The sequence below is a fragment of the Sander lucioperca genome, chromosome 4 (assembly GCF_008315115.2).
Source record: "Sander lucioperca isolate FBNREF2018 chromosome 4, SLUC_FBN_1.2, whole genome shotgun sequence".
In the NCBI taxonomy this organism is placed as follows: domain Eukaryota; kingdom Metazoa; phylum Chordata; class Actinopteri; order Perciformes; family Percidae; genus Sander; species Sander lucioperca.
In genome coordinates, this window is record NC_050176.1 from 26,083,677 (window position 1) to 26,098,860 (window position 15,184).

A 15,184-nucleotide genomic window follows, 5' to 3' on the forward strand; every position below is an offset into this window, starting at 1 on the left:
CAGAGAGGAAGAGCTGTGGCCCTGTGGTCCTCTCTGCTGTTATGCAACTGCAATTGTTGATATCAGTGGGGAGTTGATATTAAAAGACTTGTTTAGCTGCTGAGTAAACATAACATAAAACTTAACGTGGTGAACCAACAGTGCTGATTGTGTCCTACTGCTTATTCCTTATGCATCCCAAGATGAAAGAGACTAACTGAGCCTTTCCCAAAAACAATGCAAGTTATATCTGATATTCCCCGACATTGAAACTTTCAACTTTAATTGATTGATGCAAAGTGAAGCAATCAGTGTGCAAAAACAAAACATGCACCTCTTTTTTGTCCAGGTGTCGAGTCCAAAAAGTAGGTAATATTTGTTTCACAATGACTCGCAACACTGTAGAATGCTCCCTTTTTTTAAATTAATTTAGCAAGAGTACAACGTTTGGAGCCCAGGTTGGTTTTTCATCAGGTACTAAGGCCTCGTCACATCATATGTGTTCATGATCGTTCTGTGAGAGCACTTGACAGGTTAACTGGTTAGTGTGTAGAATATGTGTTTTGGAGCATTTGAGTAGTGATAGACCGATTTTATCGGCCGGCCGATATTTGCGTTTTTACGTGCATTGGCCGATACGCGGCTGCTGCGTTCGCCGATAGTTTTTTCCCGGCGTTATTTACAGACAGGCGTCCACAGGCAGCTCTGTGTTGCTGGAGACGCTACAGTTCACGTGCAGACCATGCACTGCCCCTCCCCCACTAGCAGAGTGCTGGTGCTGGAAGCCTGGCAGGCTTCTAGCACCATGGCAGTCTTAAATTACAAATCAAGCACTTTATTTCAATGGCTACTTTTCAGGTTTATTGTTTTCTTAAAAAAGCCTTTTACCCTTGCACAGTTAACCATATGCAGTGCACCCATCCATATGATGCACATTGCGCACATAATTTGGGTGATATGAATGTAAGATGATTGCAGAAGTTACACTGATCTGTGTTTTTGTTTATTATTTTTTAAAGAAATGGCAGAGCAGATTCCGAAAACAAATCCAGTGTGGCAGGGTTTACATTTTTATGATGTAAATTGAGGGAGCAAAAGCAGTATCGGCTCCAAATATCGGCTCAAGAAAATCGGCAGCCCATATCGGTCATCGGCTAAGGCTGAGGCAGTGTCAGCAGTGTCAGCATCGGCACTAAAATATCCATATCGGTCGAACCCTACATTTGAGTTAATCATATTTCTGCTCTGCGTTTCTTTGTCAGTTGCATTTTGAGTCTCTGTTACAATGTGTATGTGGGTGTGTGCTAGTGTGTATCCTTGTTTGAGTATGCATTTTTATTTTAATGGCACAATGATAAGTACGTGTGGATGATGGAAATGGTCACGGTTCATGGATCTTCGGAGCAGACTAGGAATAGATAGATCCGTTTTGGAAAGGTCGGTCTGTCGGTCTGTCGGTCTGTCGCTCGTTCTTTCACTCACGCACATACACAAACAGTGGCGTGCTGAGAACGTTTAGCTTGCACACAAAAATCCCAAATACGCACAATGCAAATACATCAAGATGAGGATACTGGTAAACATTCAGCTTTAAATAGTTTTATGAGAAATTTTAGACATTACAAAGAAAAAATAGGTAACCAAAGTGTGTTGACAGAGAGTAAAGAGGAAAAAAGCAAAGGAGGGGTCAGGAGGAAAGGAAAGAAGGGATCAAATAAAGGGAAAGTGAGTACAAAGCCTGCTTTGAGACTAAAGGTCCCAATTCGGCTTCTTTTCAACACAGGAAGACGTCACAAGGGCTGCTCTATTTCAGGGAACCATTACACACATTACACCATGTGGCAGGTTAGCTCATAGTGGGGTGTAGCATCTAGGCTACATTGATAAAAAGGTTTAATCTGTGGTTCATGCAGTATGTATTTGGTGTTTATTTCTATGTTTACCTACCATTAGTACTGTAGGAAGCCACCTGTATGAGCACCCAGTCAAATACCACCTATAGAAATGGAGTGGGCAGTTAATAGGGGTGTACAATTCAGAAGATGTCACGATTCGATTCCGATTTTTAGGCTCACGATTCGATTCAATATCGATTTTCGATTCAAAAAACAATTCTCGATTCAAAAAACGATTCACAGTATGTAAATGTAGTTACTTTACGTTATTGAGGTAGACATACAATTTAAAAGAAAAGAAACACAACAAATAAATGTAGTTTGATATTACTTTATATGTCTTCATACAAAAATAAAAACTTTTGCAACTAAAAACTGCAAAAGTGCCAAGCTTTGGCCAGCTTTTACATACATTTAATTCAAGTATAAAACTGTTAAATAAAAAGAGCTTTTACATTTAGCTTTAAAGTGCTGTACTCAGATCAAACAAAAAATACTGCTAAATGTGGTTTAAGGAGTACTTCAGCTACCAGGTTGACTGTTGAAATGTGAACTCGACTGGGCACATTGAACTTCCTAAAATTAGGCCCTTTCTTTTTAGAACTGTGGTAACTACAGTCCATTCAACAGAACTTTTGTGATGTGTCAGAATCACATAATGGATACACATTTAGGTGTATGTGTGTATGTGTGTGTAACCAGTTCATAGTCCACCACTGGCTGGAATCTGTATTCTTTTGCAGAAACAGAAGCTGGTCTACGTGTTTTGGAGTGAGCATGCTCTGCTGTGCAGTTACGATGTCTCCGGCAGTTGAGAACACTCTCTCTGACGCAACGGTGGGAGTTTAGAGCATTGAAAGAGAGTGCGTTGGTTGACTGGCATGTTAGGAGGAGGTACTTTAGGTTGTTGTTTGTCCATGTCTTTAATGTTAATCTCTGGGTGATGCCATACCATGTGAGTTCTCAAGTTTGTGGTGTTTCCAAAATACTTAAAGGTCCAATATGTAATATATTTACTGTAATAAATCCAAAAATGACCCCAATGTGTCATCAGATATTAAGGAAACATGCTAAGTTGAAATACTATCTTTTCTGACAACAATGCTAATGCCAGTATTTTCTCCTTTTGAAATTTCCGTTCCGTGACGGAATTTCTGTTTGTGTTTTGGCCTGTTTGTTGTTATCAACTGCCTAGTTTGTCAGCCAGGCCCGGTTGCCAGATATACCTGTAAAAACGTAAACCCAGCGCGCTACAGCTGTAAGGTTAGTACAGCCATAAAAGCAGCAAACAAACGAACAGGATCAACGGAGATTGATTTTACCCTACAAAAAAAACAGCATGTTTCTAATAGTTGCGTGACCAGAGATGTAACAAACCCGTCTGGGTAAATATTGGAGATGTATTTGAAAGATGGAGACAGCTTAGAGCCCAAAAGGACGCAGAGTTGGCTAATATCCTCCTGAACAGGTAAGCATTAGCTTCAGGCTAATTTGTCACAGCTACTAGGGACAGGCATTTTATGTCATTTCAACATTTGTGTAGCTACTCACATTGAATTCTATAGCTTTAGTACCTGAGTTGGTTACTCGCAAAAACAACTGAGACACAGCCAGTGAAGTGATCCCGACTGGTCCTGGCTAACGCCGCCATGCTAACCCTGCTAACTGCTAATAGTTACCAGGACCAGGCAAGCAGCCACGGCTGTTTACAACGTGTAAGCGGCTGTAGCCGACAACGGTGAGTTATTTGAAGCCAAGAGAGGGGCTGTAAATCGGAAAGAGAGGACCTTGAGTTTGCAGTGTGTTTAGCGATTGTTGCCGTAATTCTAAGCCAATAAAGTGTGTTCAGTCGGGTGGAAAAGGACGGCAAGGTAGTGGTATTTTTAGCGGTTTCTATCGTAATTCTAAGCCGAGGAAGTGTCTGTCTGGCGTGTGGAGAGGATAGCGAGGTTGTGGGATTTTTAGCAGTTCCTACTGTAATTCTAAGCCGAAAAAGTGTGTCTGTCAGTTGGGTACAGAGCTCCATGTGAGCACGGGCTTTTATGACTGTCAATATAGCCAGCATCTAACGTTAGCTACTCCGCTGTGCTGTGGAGTAATGTCTGGCTATGTGAGACAAGCGTCTAGCAACATTGTTGTGGATGCTCCTGTATCAGCCTGGCAACCTCCGTGAACTTCGAGTCTGGGGAGGAGGGGGCGGGGGAGACGACTCTCTCCAGTATTTTGAATTTGTACTGCAGTAACTATTTTAAACACTAGCTGTCAGTATTACATATTGCACCTTTAACTTTCGCTTCGCAAAGCCTGCATATAGCATGATTCCTATCAAGTTCCGTCTTCCCCTCGAGGTTATAAAAGCCGAAATGTGTCCAAACTCTCGCCTTCAATGAGGATGGAGCGTTCTCTTAATACATCCATGGGATGGAGCAGGTTGAATAATTCTTTCTGTGAGGTTTGCCATTGTTTGCGCCGACTAAACTACCTCCGCTGCACTCGTTCTTCTGATTTTGACAAGAGTGCCCAGGCGTCAGTGTGAATTCGACGCAGCGCCATCTATGGGAATGACGAGGTAATGTCATTTCAGGACAATAAAAGAAAAAAAATATGAATCGATTTTTGGAATTCTATGAATCGATTTTGAATCTGTAGAGCTTGAATCTCGATTTGAATTTGAATGGATTTTTTTGCACAACCCTAGCAGTTAAGTTTGGAGACATTCCCTTTGTTCGGGAATAAAGACAGATCGGCTGCGGTATCTGGTGTAGTTTCAGCTTTACTTAAGGTTTCATTGTTGTATCATGGGCTCCGAAAGTTTTCAAGGTTGTTTGACTTAACTGTCATGCAATTACAAAATGTTTTATTACAGTAGTTATGAGTTCTTATCTCCTGCTTGCTACCCCTCCAGGTTCCTGAGATCATCAGTACGTTGAGACAAGCTGGCAAGAGCTCCGCACGCAATGATGACATCACCACCATTTCCAACAAAACTTCCACTGGAGGCAGCGATTCCTCAGAAAACAGCTTTTCTTCTCTCTCCACAATGACAACCTCCGCAGCACTGTCTGCTGCTGTGTCTCCGACAGCCTTTTCCAAGAAGTTTGAGGTGCTGTTCTGCGGCCGTGTGAGTGTTGCTCACAAGAAAGCCCCTCCGGCACTGATTGATGAGTGCATCGAAAAGTTTAGCCGGTTGCATGGCTCAGGGACGAGCAATAAAGAAGGAAATGGTGGGGGATTGGTGGGTGGGCTGAGGAGGGTATTAGCCTTTCAATCCAATGGACTCGAGAGAAGTGACAATGGTAATGGTGCTGCAAGGAGCCCAACCACTGGGAAGCATCCTGTCCTGTTTAAAAGAGACCCCAGCTTTCCCTGTCTGCAGGCCCTGGATGAGAATGGACTCTCTCCTGAGATCTCTCACACCAACACTACAGACTCACACACCCACTCTGCTGGAGTACAGCCCACCAGCCTGCAGGAGAACAGGACCATGCTGTTTACGGTAATTTTCATAAATGAACACGCACACACAAGCAATAGCAAGTATGCTCTGTTAATTCCCATTTTTATACTCTTTGATCGTTAGAACCCGTTACAATAACTGCTTTTCGAGAAATCAAACTAAATCTTGATATCTGTCCTCGAGATATAGCCATGTGCCAATCATTGGGACAATACAAACTGTACAGTATATACTGCATTGACATCAGTCTTTAATGCATTGTCTACAAATATACACAATATGGAACTGTCAAATCACACAAACACTCTTCAGTGTGAGTTCTTCCAGCTCACACACTGGTTTTCTCAGATGTCTTTGTTGAGAATTAGAAGAGAGCGTTGTAGTGCTGAAAAGTGCAATTTTTGATTCCCTAAATAACAAATCCTCATACTCAGTCGCTCATAAATGACCCCATGAGAGGGAGAGAACAAAAGAGAGAAAAGAATATAAATCCCCTAATGACTCAGCAAGAGCAAATGCTGACTGCCGCTCAAAATGAGCTCAGTCATGCTCCCCTTACTCACCTTTATGTGACCTCAGTGACCTGCTGCCAACAGTCTTCCTGTTTGTCCTCTAGACAGGAAATGGTGACCACTGGCACAGGAACCACCGGGGCCTGTTGCTGTCCCTCACAGCAAATACAGACATATTATTGACACTGATGATACATCCTGCTGCTGATATGGGTAGTAGACAGAACTACCTCATTCTGGTGACATCATCGCCTAAATTATGAACAGATTAAATCTCCCTTTTCCTCTAGAAAGAGTCTGATAATGTGATTGGTGTTTGATACAGTAGAACAGCGAAAGGGCAACTTGTTCACAGAAAGAATAGCTGTGCTCACAGAGCGTGAAGACTTGGGATTTAACAGACATGAGATCACTTGCTTATTATGAACCACTGAGTCCCTTTTTGAGGTTTAGGAGTGATAGTGACTCATGTCCTAATGATTGTATGAATGGGAATATCCCCATAAAGCAGAACTGTTAACATTCATTGGTACTTTTTGAAAAGAGAACAAATGAAACTAAAAAGATTATTTTTAGGCTGCCTCACAAAATCATTAAGAAAAATGTGTGAGTTTTCAAGACAAGTGTGAGACATGTAGTACTTGGCACATATCTATTTAAGTCTGTGAGACTCATTATTGCTGTCGCCACCACACCACAAACCTCACCAAACACACAGAAGCACACTCTGCTGTACAGACCGCAAAGCCACAAAGACGCACGCACACAAGGGCATAGGTTTTGTTTCAACATTGGGGGGACACATTGTAACCGGGGGTCTTGGGGTCGTCCCCCATAAGATTTTGAGCGTCAAACAACATATCTGTTAGAGAATGAGACCTTGTTAAAGCCAGAAGTTGCAAAGTTTGAATCTACATAAAAGACATGAAATCACAAGAAATCACATCTTTATTTTTCACGGCCCTGTTGTGTTCTTTAACCCCCCGATGTAGACACAATTCTCGTTTTCTGTACATGTTTTGAGCCCCCTGAATGGATATTTTTTTACCTCTTTTGGGAAGTGGGTTGTCTTCATTATTATTTGAGGGGGACAAATCTACCTCTTCTAAATATTGGGGACACCCCCCCCGAAATGCATATGCATCATGCACACACAGAGACACTTCCAGTAGATTCAGGAGTCTAACTGTTTTGTCTTTTTCTTTGTTTTAGGTGGGCAGGTCTCAGATCTTCTTGGTTAGTCCAGACACTAAGAAAGTTGCCATAGAGAAGAGTTTCAGAGAAATCTCCTTCTGTTCACAGGTAGGAAGCACTGCGCTTCTACACATAATTGTCTGTTTAGGCTTGTGTGTGTGTCTGTTTTTTAAACCCATCCTGAATCCTGAAACGCCTGATCTTTTCTTTTCAGGGTATTCATCACGTGGATCACTTTGGCTTCATTTGCAGGGAGACAGTGGAAGGAGGAAGCTTCCACTTTGTTTGCTATGTCTTCCAGTGCACCGATGAATCACTGGTGAGAGACAGATAGTAGACCATGGCAAGAAAAGGATAGGACATATTGTTGTGTAAAAACAACATGATATTTCACGCGTTTTTCCCTTTTTGTACATTGTCTCCAGAAATCCAAATGGGCACATTTCTGTTACAATGCATTCATTCATTTATTTATAATGCACATTTACACACGTAGAAACGTCTTTTGTATAATTGTTAATGCGAACACAATGCACAGTTGAGCATTATGTGTATTTTCCTGTAACTAATTTCACATATTCAGTGTTTCCCACAGAATTAGATTCTATTTGCGGTGGTAGCTGACCCGGGGGTGGGGGGTCCACGCGCGGAAAGAGGTGCAGAATTCTTAATCTAATTGTACTGCAAATATTTTTGGCAACTTTGTATAACAGCTTAAATAGACAATCTGCCCACAGTCCCATCCTCAAGGCTATAAGGGTGCAGGTGCAGTTACAGCACACAATGTAATCTTTCAACAAACAAAAAAAAAAAAACACAAATTTGCTCTTTGACAAAACAAAAGATACTACACGTTGTAATTGTTTTTAACAGCCAGATGCTGTTCACCTCTTTGTGACCTTCTGCATGCAAGACAAAAAAAGGAAACTTAAATGTTACTGTATATGTTGTTAACTTGTTAACTTGAACACTTGAACGTGAACAAAATGTTTGCAACTTACCTAATTATCCTAGTGGGGATTGTTTTGTGTCTCTCACACATAATTCGATATTGATTAGCAGGTAATGTTAAAGTTAGGCGTCTTACATTACTAATAACATGCATCCGTGTTGGAGAAACCAGGGTTTTTCCTGGCTCATAGTTAGGGGACACATGAAGCGGGGGTCTGTGGGTCCTCCCCCAGGAAATTTTGAGCGCCAAAAACGTCATTTACTGCAATCGGATATATTTTCAGGCACAAATTTATGGTGAAAACATCTTAATTTATGTTGAGGAAACTACAAAACTTTGCAGGTAACAATTCAAAATGTTAAATGTAATGGTATATAATGCAGTAAGGGAAGGGGGCTTTCGCATCTGACAACAAATGATTAGTATGAACAGGGCTTAACCGTATCTTTTTCCCATGGAGCACGTTTTGCTCCTCACTTGAAAAATGTAGGAGTGACTTACATAAGGTAACTGCTCTTATTGTTGTAGCTAATGTGTACAATAATACAATAGTGTTATGAATACAAAACATTATGAAGTGTAATATTTTCTAGTTTGAAATATTGATAAATAAATTGTCAGTGATGTTGAATAGCCTATAGGCCTACAGTGGTGTAACGGACCGCCCCAACAGTTCGGCAGGCAACCGCGGATTAATTGTAAATGTAACCATCATAGTGTGAAATACAGTTTAACTGATGCTGCTACGTGAACGGGGCTCAGCAGAGAGGCGGATCGAGACAACGTCTCTCCAACTCGTTCACGGAGTCACGTCAATGCCGATAAAGCACTCAAAACTTTGAGTTTCATGCGTAGGCTACTCCCATATGGCTCGCATCAGGTGTTAAAATGAACTGTACCAAAACACGGAAAGAATGACTTAACATAGGAGACGTTTTTATTTTTACAGGTTATGAAACTGTCTCAATTTAATACTGATAGACGGCAGCGTAGCCCGCCGCGCAGACAGACAGCAGTCGGAGCTCCTGCAGACGGAGAGCTCTGCGTCCAACAGCAGCGGCTTCTCGCTGCGCCACCGGTCCCCACAGCAGCATGGTCACCTGGAGAGTCCGGTACAGTCTGACTCTGCAAACGGAGATCCCATCAGCGCTATACAGCGGAGCGTTCAGATCCAGTCAAATCAGTGCCAGCCGCATGTGTATATACAGTGGTGACTGTGGATGAGAGGGAGGCTGGCTGCTGAAAATCAGACGTTTTGGCGCACAAGATATTCCTTTGGCGCTAGCTAAAACCTTTTTAAGGGGTGCCAAAACGTTATCTATGCAGTAAAAACCCTAAATAAATACCGGTAATAAATTCATAATACATTAAACTCCGGATGGACTCCAGCTGTCTTCTCCACGGGGAAAAAGATCGACGTGGGAAAGAGCAACTTATTCTTCTGTGTGTTAATTTGCGGATCACAAACCAAGTTTAAGGCTCATACCGCCACCTACATTACTGTATTGGCGTGTGTAGAATAATCAATGTCATTAATTAATCTGCACGGAGAAGCTATTCACAGTCGTGTGTGTGTGTGTGTGTGTGTGTGTGTGTGTGTGTGTGTGTGTGTGTGGGGTGGGCCGCCACAAATATATTAATGTATGGGAAACACTGAGTGCCTCCAACTCACTGTGCATATTTGATTATCCCACTCAGTTTAATTTAACACCTTGCAAGTCTGCTTTGGATTTAAATTTGAGTGCCACAGTGCATGAAGCTGATGTTTTTTTTTTTCAGTCAAGATTAAATTCTGCTCTAATCCTTAGACATATGACTCAGTGCATCTGTGCTCCACTGAGTCATGGTGGGGTTTGATAAAACCCCTTGGTCATTAGACGGATGAACTCTGTTGTATGATAGTCAGCTAATGTTGCACTGTAATTTGCTTATACTAGATACTGACAGTAATTGTTGAAACACTGAGTCACTGGGCCAGTATTTGACTGCTGCCAGAGTAAACTAGAAAACAACATTTAGTAAAAACTGTATACTGTTTACTTTTATTTTTACTTCTACCAGTTTTATACTGCATGAGATTTATCTGCAAAGACCCAGATTTTCCTCATCTATTAAACCTAACCTTGAATTAGAACAGGGAAGTTATGGGAACAGATACAGAATGGATACTTAATATAAAAAAAAAATAATAATTTGTCCATTGGTCAAGAATGGGGTGAATTTGTTCTAATAATTTTCTCTATCATAAAATACAGTTGTAAAGAGTTAGAAGCGAACTCATAGATGCACTGACAAATTATTGAAAGGCTGTATGATGGATGGATTAAAAAAAAGCCTAAAGAAGACTGTATTTTGCTGTTGTAGGTGGATGAGATCATGCTGACTTTGAAGCAGGCGTTCTCTGTGGCAGCCCTGCAGCAGAATGCAAAGACCCAGAGTCAGCAGTGTGACAGCTGCCCCATACAGCAGCTCCACAGACTGTGTGAGAGGATAGAAGGTAGAAAACTGTCCCTGGGCTCCTTTTACAGTACATGTCAGAAAATTAAAAGCATTTTCAAATTGTAATTGGTTGGAGTAATGTTGATAGGTCAAGTTTACACAGTTGTACACATCTGTATACACCGGTAGTAGAATCAAAAGCTTAACATGCCATTTTGTTCGGCCAGTGTACATCACATTTACCTCTCTAAATAATTTAAATATAGTAGCAAAAGGCTGAACCTAGCAGTGGATTTCATAAATATTTGATAATTGAATTAAATGTGTTCTGCGAGTTGACACTTCATCTGAATGTGATGTATAAAAGAAGGAGAAGGACTAATGTGCTTCTGTGTGAAGAACAGCTGGACACCCAACACACTTATATTTATATTATATTTTACTTAATTATACTTATATTTTATGTTTACATGCCCACAATTCTGATGAGGCCTTCACTTTTGTCTTAGTTCAATTGTCACAAATGTATTTATATTTGTGTGTATTTATCTATATAAATAGCTGCATCCCAATGGGTATAAGGGCATATTATGCTGCGGAATTAGGCGAAGAATAAACCAGGACTAGGAAGTTTGCAATATGAGAGGGCCACACCATTGACCCTCAGTACCCTACATACCGTATAAACAAACACGTACTATATGTGAAACAAATCTGACATGAGACTAGTCTTTTTTGCAGTGTTTTTATTCTGTATTTACATATTTTTCAGGTCTTCCCCCATCTAAAACCAAGCTGGAGCTTCAGAGACACTTGGCCACTCTGGACAACCAGGAGCAAGCATCAGTCTTTGAAAACACTATGGTAATGTGTCTACTCTGTCTGTGCACCTGTAGGCCAATGTGTGAATTCCTAGAGTTCCCTTTGAGGCGAATGCAGCTAGAAGCAAACCAGTCGGTCTTCAATTTCATCACCTTGAATTGTTTCTCACATGCCTCCACAGTGAATGAAGAATCCAAAAACTGAGAATAATAAATAGTAATAGGGGGCTGCATGGACATGGCCCAGTGAGTAATTGATATACAAATGATCATGTCGAGGGTGAAGTATTCCTTTAAGTTCATCACCACGGAATCGCATTTACATACTGATCTGCTTTTAGTATTCAGTATTTTTTACCTCATCTCTCTGTTTCTCTGGTGGTCTATCGTGCTCTGTGGCTCTCTCAACACTTCAGTCTCTTTTCCCACAAGTTGATTGTTTGATAAAGCACATCCATTTAACTGTTGGACGTGGATCTTTAGGCCTGTTGATGTTATTTATCGTTTATTGTTGTTTCACAGAATGTTGTACAGTTAAAGAGGAGTCTTTAGAGGCGAATGCCCTCAAATATTTCTCTATGACTCAGCTGACATCTGCTGGTGTTGTAGCTGAACTGTAACACTACAACAGTGCTGAACTGTCAGAGATCAGCAAATCACTGCTTTTCTAACGCAAAACAGTGCACTGTATCCACTAGAGTCATGCTATGTAATGTAGCTATTGTCCAGTCAAAAACCTTCAGATTTAGACGCTATTTTTATGTCATCATTTACAAAATGTTCCTCACATGTCATTTATTTGCCAGGGTTGAACAAAACATGTCATTTTTTTTAATTGTATTTTATGTCCGTGTGTTTCAGAGGGCTCGTCCTAAGAGCGATCAGGAAGAGAATGAATTGGTGATGGCCTCTTTAAGGAATCTGTATGAGGAGAGGCAGAGGAGCCATCAGCACACTCTGCCTGGAGACAGAAAACAGGTCACTTTTGGGCATCTCTTATGCACACATACTGTATACACCACTGTGCCAGCTCTCTCTTCTTCTCCCCGTTCCTGTCTTTATGTCCTACATTTCCTCCAAAGGTTATCCACAGTTATATTACAGAGTAGTTCACCAAGAAAACACAACTTACACAGAGTGTCATACTATACTTGTGAGAACCTCCTATCTCTCTTTCACTCACTCACTCACTCACTCACTGTCTTGCTTTCTGTCTCTGTCTCCCTGTATCTCTGCCTGTTTATGTAGGTGTGTGAGGAGGCAGCTCCAGTCCCAGTTGAGGCACAGCAGAGTAGCAGTCGGCAGCGACTTGAGCAGTTCAAGAGCCGAGCCAAGCGCTCTCTCACTGAGTCCCTGGAGGGGATCTGGAAGGTAATAATGCTCTTTCTTTTTTTGTACTCAATAATGCTCAAGTATTCACTTTACATATGCTATGTTGTCAGTATTTTTGTTTTTGATCTAACATAGAAAAACAGGCATTTTGGAGGACATGGTAGTTTTTTTGTTTTCATGTAATAAGGGTCCTGGTTTGCGAGCTTTGGTAAAAGCTAAGTATTGTATATAACCTTGGCGTGTGTGTTTTTTGCAGGGGAGCAGCAAGGCCAGAGCTCAGAGGGTCAACAGTGTAGGGAGTGACAGCGGCTCTTCCATTTGTACCGTCAACAGCAGCCAAGACCAGCCTTGTCTAGATGACCCCTTGCCTGCCTTCTCCCAGCTGCGACCCACCAGCCCACTCAGGTAAACACACTTAAACACACAAGCCCACACACACTGACTCATCTCTTTGGGCAGACAGTTCATGATTTAAAGGTCAGAGCTGTTCTACTTGTTTTACGTGGATTTCATGATTATAGGGTTTTATGTGACCCTGAGTGCAAAGTAGTAGTTTATAGACCTATGTTTGTGTTTTTGGGAAAGACCAGCCTCCAGAATAGATTGATATTTCAATGCGTTTTGAAATTGTTTTTAAAGCTAGCAGCTAGTTGCTTGCAAAACCAGAAATGCCGTCATTGTAAGTCAGAATATAATCATGCATAATTAAAATATGCTTAAATAATCCTAAACATTCTTGGAATTCCTATGAATTACAAAACTAGGTAGTGCAAATTATAAACTTCAATTTCACTTGACACTTTTTTTTTGCCTTGGACTACACAAATGTGTATAGGTGGTCATGATATTGTGTGGACACCATGTATTTCTCCTCACATACTTTCCTCATCATCTTCAGGTGCCACAACTCAACAGGAGACCTGAAGCGCCTTGACTCCTCTCTCGTCCTGTCTCCCTCCTCCTCTTTACCCGGTGATGCTCAGCCACAGGGCTTCCGCCGACGGGCCAACACTTTCAGCCATCCTTCCACCCCTTCCTCAGCAGAGTGCTCACCGGTGCATACGCTAACTCACACACCACAGGACCCTACTGCAGCTACTAAGCCCAAGCTCGTAAGACACTACTCCGTCAGCACCGACACTCCACACCAGAGCAAGTAAGGAGTGTGTGTGTGTGTGTGTTTGTGTTTGTGTTTGTGTGTGTGTCCGCGTTTGTTAGGGTTGGGTATCGTTTGGGTTTTTTCCGATACTGGTGCTAAAACGATACTTTTAAAATGGTGCCGGTGCCTGAACTGAGATATATATATATATATATATATATATATATATATATATATTTTTTTTTTGATTATTTTTTGGGCATTTTCAGCCTTTATTCTGATATGACAGCAGAAGAAATGAAAGGGGAGAGAGAGCTGGCTGGCTGCTGAAAATCAGACGTTTTGGCGCACAAGATATTCCTTTGGCGCTGGCTAAAACCTTTTTAAGGGGTGCCAAAACTTTATCTATGCAGTAAAAACCCTAAATAAATACCGGTAATAAATTCATAATACATTAAACTCCGGATGGACTCCAGCTGTCTTCTCCACGGGAAAAAGATCGATGTGGGAAAAAGCAACTTCTTCTTCTGTGTGTTAATTTGCGGATCGCAAACCAAGTTTAAGGCTCATACCGCCACCTACATTACTGTATTGGCGTGTGTAGAATAATCAATGTCATTAATTAATCTGCACGGAGAGCTATTCACAGTCGTGTGTGTGTGCGCGCGCGCGCGCGTGTTAGGGTTGGGTATTGTTTGGGTTTTTTCCGATACCGGTGCTAAAACGATACTTTTAAAACGGTGCCTGAACTGATACTTGGTCAAAATTAAATGATTTATTAAAAATGTAATAACAACTACAACTGCAAGCAGTTATGACGGGGCCCAAGCCTCCATTGCCAGTCGCCCCTGACGCCCCATTGAACTGCGCCAGTCGCCCCCGATGACCCGGGGAGATGCGCCAAAGCGGGCCCTAAAGCGTTACGTGGGGAAGCAAACGTTGGTGAATATCAAGAGGTTTGATCCGCAAGGTCTGCGGTACTCTGCCGTTGCAAATATCTCATTAACATTGATTGAGTAGAAGGGCCGAAACTGGTCTACATTAGATACAGTGCCCCCTAATGGCCGATCTTCGCTAAATTTGGTACAGAGCCTCAGAGCGGCATGCCGAACGAGCATCACGTCACAACTATTTACATTTCTTACATACAGTTTATCAATCTTGGATGTAACAGTATGGATTCATTGCACAAAGACCCCGAAAAACTCTGGACTTCTAAGCTGGATGCAAAACCTTCTGTAAGGGCTAGGAAGACATCAAAGACATCAGCAGAACGGGGCGACTGTTAGCCTTAAGCTCCAAAAGACCATATGTTTCTACTAGTTACAATTATAAAGTTATTAAGTTATGAATCAGAAGTGCCGTTTGGTGTTGTAGCAAGTGGGAGACAAAAACAACCACTAGATGGAAAAAGGGTATTTTACAATAACTTTGAATGCACCATGAGGCTGGCGAGGCGAGTTTCAAGTGAACGCACCGTCTGTGTTGTTTTTCCGACAACGGC

The 15,184-nt window shown here is 41.7% G+C and overlaps 1 protein-coding gene across 2 annotated transcripts in view; it reads left to right on the plus strand.

The window, feature by feature from the left end:
• Positions 1-4,757: 4,757 nt before the first annotated feature.
• Positions 4,758-15,184, plus strand: part of tbc1d1 (TBC1 (tre-2/USP6, BUB2, cdc16) domain family, member 1) — a 41,448-nt gene continuing 31,021 nt past the window's right edge. For both annotated transcript variants that reach the window (XM_031285804.2, XM_035999916.1), the window contains exons 1-9: positions 4,758-5,370; positions 7,056-7,145; positions 7,252-7,356; positions 10,354-10,486; positions 11,201-11,292; positions 12,111-12,227; positions 12,498-12,620; positions 12,838-12,986; positions 13,480-13,737. In XM_031285804.2, the coding sequence (XP_031141664.1) occupies positions 4,915-5,370; positions 7,056-7,145; positions 7,252-7,356; positions 10,354-10,486; positions 11,201-11,292; positions 12,111-12,227; positions 12,498-12,620; positions 12,838-12,986; positions 13,480-13,737 (1,523 nt within the window). In that variant the 5' untranslated portion in view covers positions 4,758-4,914. The remainder of the gene's footprint in view (positions 5,371-7,055; positions 7,146-7,251; positions 7,357-10,353; positions 10,487-11,200; positions 11,293-12,110; positions 12,228-12,497; positions 12,621-12,837; positions 12,987-13,479; positions 13,738-15,184) is intronic.